At 40.5% G+C, this 12,438-nt stretch overlaps 1 protein-coding gene across 1 annotated transcript in view; it reads right to left on the bottom strand.

Annotated features, from left to right (window-relative positions):
- NRG3 (neuregulin 3) overlaps nt 1-12,438 on the bottom strand; it is a 1,094,068-nt gene that overhangs the window by 321,846 nt on the left and 759,784 nt on the right. The window contains exon 3 of the mRNA XM_040320723.1: nt 11,828-11,901. Coding sequence (XP_040176657.1) covers nt 11,828-11,901 — 74 coding nt within the window. The remainder of the gene's footprint in view (nt 1-11,827; nt 11,902-12,438) is intronic.

Here is a 12,438-nt window from a genome sequence, read left to right as displayed (position 1 = left end):
ATGTATTTTTTGATGAAAGAGACATTGTAGGTCTTCGCTGCAAGAGCTGCCTGTTTGTAGTATTTTTATTTTAGACTTTAGTTACACTGTTAGGCCCCGTACAGACGACCGAACATGTCTGCTGAAACAGGTCCGCGGACCAGTTTCAGCAGACATGTTCGGTTGTCTGTACAGCCGAGCGGACAGGATTCCAGCGAACATTTGCCCGCTGGGCCTTTTTCGAGCGGGCAAATATTTCTAAACATGTTTAGAAACAGCCCGCTGGAATCCTGTCCGTCGGACATGTTCGGTCGTCTGTACAGACCTACCGTACATGTCCGAGCGGCCGCCATCCCTCGCATGCGTCGAATGACTTTGACTTTGACGCATGCGTGGAAGCATTGAACTCGCTGGACCGTTTTCAGCGTACATGTCTGCCCGGAGATTTCTGTATGATGGCTGTACACACCCTCATACAGAAATCCGCGCGTACTCGAGTACGCGCGGATTTCTGTATGATGGTGTGTACAGCCATCATACAGAAATCTCCGGGCAGACATGTACGCTGAAAACGGTCTGGCGGACCGTTTTCATCGTACATGTTTGCCCGTGTGTACAAGGCCTAAGGGCTGGCTCAAACTGGAACGTGCGCGTGTGAGTGTGTATGTCTTTGACAGCCAGTTAAAATAAGAATTAAAAAATAAATAAAATAAAAAGTAAAAAATTAGGGAAGTCATGAAATTAATAATTGCACCACATCAAATTGGAAGACCATGTGGACTGGTGACTGCAAACGCTGCTAGATGCATTTGGGCTTCCATTGATAAATAATGGTACCCACATGAGTCTAGCAAGGTCAGTGCGTTACTGTGCAGTGTGGGAAACACACATTGAAATGTGTTTGTCTTGCACCGCAGAGACTCTTGCGTTAATGGGCCCTAAGTACTGCTATAATATTTGTGTGTTTAATCTTATTTATTAAAGTTTACAAAAGTATACAACAAAAAGGCACAAAGCCCTCCAGTGTAAAAAAACATTTACAGTGGTTGTACACCCCTTTTACCTACAGGTAAGCCTAGATTAAGGCTTACCTGTAGCTGCTGGAAATATCTCCTAAACCTCCATGGTTTAGGAGATATTTACAATAGAGCTGTGCACCAATGTCTATGGCACAGGCGCACTTTAGAAACGGCAATCGTGCCGTTTCTGAAGGGGTCATGCGGTGACTGTCGGCTCCCGCACGCATTCACGGGAGTGACGTCACGCAACTCCGGTCAGTCACAGAGCCAGAGTTTGCGGCCCCGGAAGGAAAATGAGTGAAGATAGACGTTCGCTGCTAGTGGGGACAGCGGTGACATTGCAGGCTTCGGTTTCAGGCAAGTGACACATTATGCTTTACCTTTGCAGGGAAATAAAGAGAAAGTAAAACCCATCAGGGTTTACTTTCTCTTTAATAAAAAGGTAACACACACAATGCAAGGGTCACAGAATGAGTACAGGTACAAAATCCGTATACAAATGAGCAATAGGACATACAGAGATAGACACATTATGATGTGGCAGTTACTGACAATCAAAGGATGCCCAAAAAGCAACCATATATATATGATCACTTTAGGATAGATAACTACCATAAACCCTAGAAATCAAAAGGTCTGCTTGAGGACTGGTGTAGGCAGTGAAACCAGACCATGAACCATTACAATGCTCAATATTTAATGAAAAAAGAAAATAGTTAGGAAAAATAAAAGAAAGAAGAAAAAAAGGGGGGCATGGCCAACAGACTATATTCAGGACACAAAGGAGTTGAATATTTGAAGTGGGACCATACCGTTCAGTAACTGTTCAGATTGGAGATATAGTGGACAGCTCCAAAAAAGACGTAAGTATTCCATCATAAGTTGCTTATTGTTTTGTATTCCTCTTGGAAACATAAAAAAATACCCTGGAGTTGGGCTTTATACTTGTTACTTTGTAAAGATGTCACCTATGTCTGTTACTCAAGATGTCATGTAACTATGAAAGCCATTATTCTCTTTATTTTGGTAGATTAAAACTATCACAAGGTCAGCTTCTCATACACAACTGTGATGTAGTGTTACTATTGCTTCATGTATTTTCCTTGCATTTAAAGGATAAGTATGACCAAATCTTTTTTGACTATACATTGCCTGTGGGTCACAGGAGTGCAGGCAGTTCTGTGACATCACAGCTGGCTCAGGCTCTAGACCGACAGCGGGCTCAGGCTCTCAGCAAGCTGCTGAGAGCCTGAGCCAGCCCCTCCGACCCCCTCCACAATCCAGCGCTCCAGTGAGGAGGCGCAGAGCACAGAGCCAGTGACTAAATGAGGACTGAGAGCTCAGCAATCAGTGGTATTTGATCACTCAGTTCTTGGTCTAAGGCATCGTACACACGATAGGTTAAACAGAGGACACTGGTCTGATGGACCATTTTCATTGGTCAAAACTAATCGTGTGTGGGCCCCATAGGTTATTTAACCATCGGTTAAAAAAAAGCCAACTTTATTTCAATTTAACTGATGGATTCCTAACCGATAGGTCAAAACCGATTGGTAGTAGGCACGACCATCGGTTAAAAATCCACGCTCAGAATCAACTCAACGCATGCTTGGAAGCATTAAACTTCATTTTTTTCAGCACGTCGTTGTGTTTTACGTCACCGTGTTCTGACGCGATCGGTTATTTAACCGATGGTGTGTGGGCACGACGGACCATCAGTCAGCTTCATCGGTTAACTGATGACAACGGTCCTTCAGACCGTTCTCATCGGATGGACTGGTCATGTGTACGAGGCTTTAGAGGTGGCAGAGGACAGTTGCAGCTAGGATCAGTGCAGCTGCCATCTAGGTGAATATGATTTTATTAATATTTAATATGTATTAATATTTTTTTAGATTCCCATACTTCTCTTTTAATTATATCTTATAAAGTATATTTGTGAAAAGCTAGCAAATACAGACACATTCACTAGCCTAGCTAGCCAATTACTAGCCTATCTATGGCAACGACCCCTGAATTTATAAGATGGCTAATGTGCTCTGAGCAATTATTCAACCCAAAAAATGCCAGTCAATGTTTGAAAAAAATTAGCTGCTTTACAGAAATTAGTGTGGGATCAGCAAACATACTGTTGTTTGCCTGCATGGTGCTGAACACACAATTTTTCACCCAGAGGAGTATTATTATTATTTTTTTATTACAATCCTATGACCAAGAACACCAGACAGAAAAAATGGTATCCTTATGCATTTGTGTTCTGGACATGCTCAAACTGTATACACCGATTTGCCCTTCAGAAGTGTGAGGTTCTTCAAAAAAAAGGGGTACGCCCCAAAAGTACAATTCTCCAATGCTGGTTCAGATGCCAGGAGTAGTCACAACATTGGGGGATTATGTCCAACCTACTTGTCCTATAAGGAAATGGGAGGGCATGCTTTTATAATTTCATGTATAAACAAGGTATTTAAAACACCCCTCCTCAAGTGTGCAACGTATATAAATTACTAAAATGCAATGATTCCCCATGTGAACCTTGTGAATATTTCAAAGCAAAACATGACCAGCTAATCCAGCCATCACAGAAAAATAAATACTGATAAAATGCAATGAGGAGATACTGAAACACTAAGCAGCTAATGTGCTTTGCAAATACAGTAAATGCTATCCCAGGGAATGTGTGGAAAATATGTTAATAATACTTATGTTTCATTCATCCCACATTTAGACTTTGGTTTTGGTTACACGTTTATCTGTTTTGCCTATGTTTAGTCCAATTTCAGATTTTTGATGCAGAGCTGGGAGGGAATACCCAGAATGCTCTTCTGTTACACTTTAATTCAAGGTCATGATAATTCGTTTATCACCATACATACCCTTTAGAATCATATCTTTCAGGAATACTGATTAAAGATATTTATTTATATTACAAATTCACTAGATGGCGACATTCCTTGTACAATGTTTCCAACCACTTCCTCACCAAACTGGTTGTAATTCAAAATGAAGTTTAACTTCCCTACAGAGGCCATCAAATACTTTGGCTAGAAGTCAATAACTCCCAAGAAGAGTTTTGTAGTATCCAGGTCACTAAATGAATTATAAAACTCATAAACAAACAACTACTGTAAGAAGAAACAGTGTAACAGGATACTGGAATCAGTACCCACAAGTGCTAGAATCCGCCAGTGAGACATTCATGCTTTTTTGATTCGAGTTTGAAAGACAATAAAAGAAAACTATGGCTACACAAATAACCCATGCAAGTTTTTATTTTATTTGTATTATTATTATGTTTCAGTGAGAAGAAATATGAATGGTACACCTGATTATATGTTAGGTTGCTCACCAGCCAGAAGGAAACACAGTTTATAAATGCAATGTTAAATTCCCAATAGGGGCTTAGTACTATGGAATTATTAACAGAGACTCCACTAATAATATGAAAAGGAAAAAGGAAGAATGAACTCAAGTTTATCGGTAATCAAAGTGTTTTCTGAATCTGTAGGCAGTGTGCACATCTTTGGGGTTCTGTTAACGCTAATGCAAACACAATTATCGGTCATTATCAACTATTCAGTCAAACATTGGCATCCAATAATGACCTATACACTTGAGAATAGACTTGACTTAAAAAGACAAATTATTGTACAGAAGGTAAATACACTTTAGTTTACAATTACCATTCTAGAAAAATGTAAAAGGCTGACCGGCCTGTATAATTGCACCATTTTTTATTTCGTATTTACATTGTAGCTGTAACTAAATTCAACGACCAATACCAAATACCATTTTGCTAGGCTCAACAAGGAAACAGACAATAATAATAGCATTGAGTATCTCATGAATAATGTATCCTGCAAACTTCAGACCCAATAACATACTGTATATCAAGACGTTTGCATCCTATATAACGTTTAATGCGCAAACATCCCTTTGACACATCCAGATTTGGTGTGAGTCCGGAAACAGAACGTGTGTAGAAAATGGGGGTGTGCACAGTTTTGCTAAGAGCTACATACTATGAATAAACCCTACATCCAGGCATAACATGCAAAAATATGACTGTTGGTTGATCTTACCCATAATGAGGAAATAGCACCCAGCGTATTGCATTGCAATAAGCATCCAAAATGGTCCAGACAGATAATGCTAGAAGCAGAGGTACTTTAATAACATCCAGGCTACAGCCGAGTGAGTCAAGTAATTTAACAAGTGGCTGTCCTGTTGATATGTTTTATCCTAGAGCTTTGTTGGAATTAACCCAACTTTCAATGGATCTGAACTATGACTATCAAATGCCTTAAGTGTATCACCTGGACAGTTATTATAATTCCCTTTTGACAGTTGACTCCATTCAGCTTTAAAAGACGTGATACCTGGGAACAAGATCACAAATGCTTGGGATCGTCAAAAAGCTACTTATATATTTTTGAGAGGGGGGGGGGGGTCTGTTTATATTAACGTTTTGATTTGCAAATATGCAATAGAGCTAACAAAGCTTCTTAATAGACACTTGGGGCCAGATTCTCATAGAATGGCGTAACTTAGGGCGGGCGTAACGTATCTTATTTACGTTACGCCGCCGCAAGTTTTTCAGGCAAGTGCTTTATTCACAAAGAACTTGCTTGTAAAGTTGCGGCGGCGTAGCGTAAATCACCCGACGCAAGCCCGCCTAATTCAAATTAGGCGGGTAGTGGGCGTGTAGCATTTAAATTAAGCGCGTTCCCCGCCCAAACGTACTGCGCATGCACCGTCTGTAAAATATCCCAGGGTGCGTTGCCCCAAATGACGTGGCAAAGATGTCATTGGTTACGACGTGAGCGTAAATGGCGTCCAGCCCCATTCGCGGACGATTTACGCAAACGACGTAAATTTATAAATTTTGACGCGGGAACGACGGCCATACTTAACATTGATTGCACCTCATATACCCAGGGGCACCTTTACGCCGGGACAAGCCTTACGTAAACGTCGTAACTTTACTGCGTCGGCCGCTAGTACGTTTGGGAATTTGCGTATTTAGCTAATTTGCATACTCGACGGGGAAAACGACAGAGGCGACAACTAGCGGACAAAAAAAAAATTTCATTTAAGATCCGATGGCGTAAGAGCCTTACGCCTGTCGGATCTAATGGATATCTATGCGTAACTGATTCTAAGAATCAGTCGCATAGATACGACGGCCCAGATTAGGATTTACGACCTTTGAGAATCTAGGCCTTGAGCTCTAGGCCTATATATTGCAGAAATAAGGGAGTTTCTACATATTGGACATTTTATATTTAGAAATTAACATTGATTTGATTTCCATAACAGGTCAATGTGTATGCAACTTAATGTACAAGCTTTGTCTTGTATTGAATGTTGACGACAATAGTTTGAAATGGGCTCCATGGGCTTTAAAGAATTTATAAAGACTTAAAGTGGTTGTAAACCTCTGATGTTAAATAGGAACAATGCATATACCTCTATAGTGTGTACTTGTCTCAATAAAGAGCACTAAGTGTCATTTCTGTCTTCTGCATTGTTTTTCTGATATCTGTGTGAGTCACTTCTGACAGTTTTTTCTGACACCAAGAGATAAAAAGGGTGACAGGGTAGTAAGCTCCAGTACACACCCTGTCATTGACAACTCAACTCTGTTTCTGTATACTGTATGTAGGGGGTATATCCCATCTTTCCAATCAGCTCTCACTGAGCTCTGCAGAGTGTAACTTTAGCTCACAGCCCCGTGCTTTCTGAAGGCTCAGACAAGCCGTATACATTTTAGACTTGAATGACTGTAGAAGATAGATGACTACAGATAAACAGGTATGACATATGTAGGAGGGCTTGTTTCATCAGCCAGTTACTTCACTAGGTATATGTAAGGAGGGTTTACAAGCACTGTATAACACTGAAGATAGACAGATAGACAGACAGACAGACAGACAGAGTTAATAAGTTCCACAAAAAAAAGAAAGAGGAAAACACAGATAGACATTTCATACCACCATACAACACTATTTCAAGTCCTTCTATTATTTACAGATTTTTTTTTTAAAGTGTCAGTTGGAGCCAAGCAAAATGTCAAAGTACACAGTGGTTACTACACAAGACAAGATGATGGTATTGTGTATTCTATAGAAAATAGTGTATGAAAACTATTGGGGTTATTTACTAAAACTGGTGAGTGCAAAAACTGTTGCAGCTCTACATAGAAAACCAATAAGCTTCCAGGTTTTGTTGCCAAAGCTTAATTGAACAAGTTGTAGTTAGAGTTGAGCGGACACCTGGATGTTCGGGTTCGGACCTGAACCCGAACTTTAAAAAAAAAGTTCGGGTTCGGGAGCGAGGGACGATTGGTCCAGCAATGAGAACATCCATCCATTCAGAGCACAGCTCAGCGAATGACGCGCCGATGCTTTGACGTTTCTTTTATAGGGGAGGCGGGCCACGCGTCACGTGACCCCGTCCTGCTCAAATGCAAGGGGCATGTCTGGGCTGTCCCAGTGACGTAGCAGAGTGTGCGTCAGAGGGGGATGGGGACACGTGACGCGTGGCCCGCCTCCCCTATAAAAGAAACGTCAAAGCATTGGCGCGTCATTCGCTGAGCTGTGCTCTGAATGGATGGATGTTCTCATCGCTGGACCAATCGTCCGTCGCTGGAGACATCACCTGGCACTGGATAGAGACAACGTTGGAGCAGGGAACAGCATCGATCGTCTTTTTTCACCGCTGGATTTTTATTTGGTTTAATTAATAAAGTAATTTGTTCTACGGTGTTAGTTTTTTTTCTGAAAACTACTATTTACACTTCCTTCGCAAAATGGTAGGGGTACAGTGTACCCCATTACCATTTCACACGGGGGGGCAGGATCTGGGGGTCCCCTTTGTTAAAGGGGTCTTCCAGATTCTGATAAGCCCCCTGCCCGCATACCCCCACACAACCACCGGGCAAGGGTTGTGGGGATGAGACCCTTGTCCCCATCAACATGGGGACCAGGTGCTTTGGGGGGCACCCCAAAGCACCCTCCCAATGAAGAGGGCATGTGGCCTGGTTCGGTTTAGGAGAGGGGGGGCGCACTCTGTCCCCCCCTCTTTTCTTCGGCCGGCCAGGTCAACGTGCTCGGATAAGGGGTCTGGTGTGGATTTTAGAGGGAACTCCACGCCATTTTTTTTTACATTTGGGGTGGAGTTCCCCTTAAAATCCACACCAGACCTGAAGGGTCTGGTTATGGATATTTAGGGGGAACCCCACGCCATTTTTTTTTTAAATTGATGGCGGGGTTCCCCGTAATATCCATACCAGACCTAAAGGGTCTGGTTATTGAATTTGGGGGGACCTCCGCACATTTTTTTTCCCGAACTCCCAACCCGGACCCGAACTTTCAGCAATTATTCGGGTTCGGGAAAAACCCAAAGTAGTTAAAAGCGGATTGGCTACCATGCATAGCTACACCAGATTCTGAATGAACGAGTTTTAGTAAATTTCCCCCACAGTTAGCTATGCTTAGACCTATTGTTCAAATGTTAGTGAAGCTTTTTTTCTGGTTGCCACTTGTTACAGCACTTTAATTCCCTATTTGCACTAATATAAAAAGTTCACACAACTTTAGCATGTGATAATCTATCGATCAGAGGGAAAAATAAAGTTGTCACCCAGTGGTGCAAAAAAAATAAAAAAGAAGCGAGTACCCCACTTCTAGTTATTGCACTAACAATATATGATTGATACAAACGCCCTGGGTAACCTCTATCACCACTGCGCCAATATAAAAAAATGTGAAATAAACTACAGCTGCTGCTTAGTGAATGAATATTTAAACAGAAAATAAAAAATTACATGTGAGTTTAATGAATGAAGTGTTGCTGTGATTTTGAATTAAACTGGTGGTACAATTTTACACCATTGGAGCACTTCTTTTGTTTTCATGTACATCATTGAGGGATTATCACGGTGGTCTAGCTGAGATTCGTTTATCCATTTGTGGGATCATACACAAGTGATTTAGCCTAATAAGAGAGTGAAAGGAAAATCCGTCTGGAGAGTGCGTTTTTCAGAGGGGAGTTATCACAGCATGGTGGTGAGGTGGAAGATTCACAGAATAAGGAATTTTCTCATCGAATTTATTCATATTTTTTTTTGGACTTTATATCATTGTCACGTGGTGTTATTGAGTTTATATGTTATTGTTTGTTTATTTAGTATTATATTAATTAGCACTGCAATATTTTTACACCTATTTAGGTTACGTTTTTTCAGTTTAAATAGTTATTGTACTATCAGCATTTTCTGATGGGAAGGTCATCAGGTAGACATCAGCAAAGAGTATGCACAAAAGTGTGTGAGCGAACCTTTTAGAAAAAAATTGATTTTCTGTACCATTAGCTTTAAACATATTTGTCACATTCTTCTAATGTCTTCTCCTGGAATCAGTTTTAAATAGTAATATACATTCCAAACATATCAGTGAGATACCCATATACAGAAAAATGTCCAGACTCACTGCAGGCTCAGGCCTCGTACACACCACCGAGTTTCTCGGCCGTGTGTAAATTTTTCGACTAGGAAACTGTCAAGGATCCCGTCGAGCCAAAAAGAGAGCATGTCTTCTTTTTCCTCGACAGCCTAACAAGGAACTCGACGAGGAAAACGATGTGTTTCGCCCGTCGAGTTCCTCAGTCCTGTGTACGAGGCTTTAGAACCATTTTACTCTTCCAATGGGTGCAGGATTCCTAAGGTTGCTGGCCACTCTATAAAGTCCACTTCCAAGCACAAAAGTAAGGCAGCTGCTCTCCATTATTATTATTATTATTATTATTATTATTATTACAGGTACTGCGCTTTACATATATATTGTACATTCAGATCAGTCCCTGCCCTCAAGGAGCTTACAATCTAATGTCTCTAACTCACATTCATACACAAACATATACTAGGGCCAATTTAGACAGGAGTCAATCAGCCTACCAGTATGTCTTTGAAGCATGGTAAGAAACTGGTATACCCAAAGGAAAACCACACAGGAACAGGGAGAACATGCAAACTCCAGGCAGGTAGTGAAGCGGTTGGGATTCAAAACAATCACCCTAGTGCTGCTAGGTGGAAGTGTTAACCACTTAGCATCTGCTAAAAACACGTATATGTTTTCAATATTCAAGACAATCCACCTGTCCCATAAACACTTAAGGGTTTCACTCCATCCAAAGCTACAAATAGGCTCCAGATGGAGTAAAACTAGTTTGAAATTGTGGGACAGATTGATCAGTTTGTGCAGGGAATACTTCAATAAACATCAGTGGGATAGTTGTCTTCTGAAGATGTTACATGTGTGTGTAACCATCATAGAAAAATTATACTTTGAACCTTAGTAAGGCAGGTCCTAATGTAGCTTTCACTATGCATCCTGCAGAATTTTAGATATCCATTTTGTTTTCCTAAATTTGAATCCATTTATTCAGCTACATTTACCAAACAACTAAGGGATAGGTTTTCTTTTAATGCATGAAAATCCAGATGCATGGGTGCAGCAACCAAACTTCTATTATTTTATTTGTAACTAGGATGAAACATGTATCGTCCCCTGATTCTCTAAAGGACACAGAGTATTCTGGTGGCATAGTAGAAGCAAGAACATGTGGATATTTCTGTATGAATCAGCAGAGACATATCAATCTGTTAAAATGTGTTTCTTTATTTGAGGTGAACAGACGCTGGGGGTCATGTAACCAGCATGTGTTCACCTCCAATAAAAAATCTGCCTTATCTGAACAGATTGGTATACCTCCCCTGATGATCACTAAATACATTGCCCACTGAAAATGAGAGCACTGGTACATAATCAAGAATCATGTGAACCTTGATATATGAAGACACATTTTAACTTCCTGTTTTGTATTCTAAGCAGAGAAGGTATGTCATTAAAAGACACTAAGCTAAAATCACATTAAATTTATATATATATTTTACTTCTATACCTCTAGTAGGGTAAAGGGTTTTCCACAAAGACATTCTAAATTAGTTAATTGAACATAGAAATAAATATAACATTAAGTAAATACAAACCACCTGAAAAATATGACAAAATGGTAAAGTGCATCTATAGCCAGATCCTTTTTTTTTGATGTGTGATGAGGAGTTAGACCTTCTGCAGGTTTTTATTATTGTCTGTGTATCTGCTAAGGAGATTTACTCCCTCGTTTTTTTCTTTGCGTCAGAGCTTGAAAGTCAAAGAAAATCCAAACTTTTGAGTTGTCACCAGAACATTAATTGAGAAGACTTCAATGAGGACATTTATTCTTGTCAGGCCTCGTACACACGACCGAGTTTCTCGGCAAAAACCAGCAAGAAACTTGCTGGGAGATATTTTTTGGCTGAGGAAACCGGTCGTGTGTACATTTTCGTCGAGGAAACTCGACGAGCCAAAAAGAAAGCATGTTCTCTATTTCCTTGATGGGAATGGAGAAAATTGGCTCGTAGAGTTTCTTGACGGCTTCACAAGGAACTCAACGAGCAAAACGATGTGTTTCGCCCGTTGAGTTTCTCGGTCGTGTGTACGAGGCTTCAGGGCTATAAAAGAAGGGATTTAACTCCCTTGGGAGATTTCCTACATCTCTACTCTTTCTGGAGAAGTTTCCCCTATTTTTCTGGTGTGTCAGCCAGACAGGGAGTGAAGTTACATTTCTTCAATAGGAGATGGCAAAAAAAAAAACATTAACAGAGGTTTTAACCATTCTTTCCTTCCAAAATATTAATAACAAAAAGGAGGTTTCTTCTTTTACTTTGCTTCTGAAAAATGTATGGTATTTGCTTATATCTTCATTGTATATCAAAATGATGCACCTACTTGGGTCTGATAACACTGAATCAGTTTTCGGGAGGAACTGGTCACAACGCACACCTTGGTAGCCCTCCTTGCACCTGCAAAAAATAAAAATAAAAAAAAATATTATTACAGGTCACGTTCCCTCTATATGCAGTCTAACATAAACTTTAAGTTAGCAATTGTTGTTGTGTTCTTAGTTTAGAACATACAGATATTACAATAAGCTATCTTGCGTCTTCATAAAACAATGATATAAAAAGCAATACCATTTTACTATTACACTGTTGTTTTGTGTTCATTGATATCAGGGCCGATCCTAGGGTCACAGGCGCCTGGGTGCAGAAATATTTTCAGGAGATGGTCAGAGACTGCAGACATGATATAGGAGATGGTCAGAGACTGCAGACAATAGTACAAGAGATGGTCTATTAGACCCCTTTCACACTGGAGGCATTTTTTAGGCGCAAAAAGCCTCATCTGCAATCCCAGTGTGATAGCCCGAGTGCTTTCACACTGAAGTGGTGCGCTGGCAGGACAACAAAAAATATCCTGCAAGTAGCTTCTTTGAGGCACTTTAGTGTGTGTATACACCGCTCCTAAAGCGCCACTGCCCATTGAAATCGATGGTCAGT

Source organism: Rana temporaria, chromosome 8 (assembly GCF_905171775.1).
Source record: "Rana temporaria chromosome 8, aRanTem1.1, whole genome shotgun sequence".
Taxonomy (NCBI): Eukaryota; Metazoa; Chordata; class Amphibia; order Anura; family Ranidae; genus Rana; species Rana temporaria.
The sequence above is the reverse complement of the archived record's forward strand: the minus strand, read 5'-3'. Positions and strand labels throughout refer to the sequence as shown.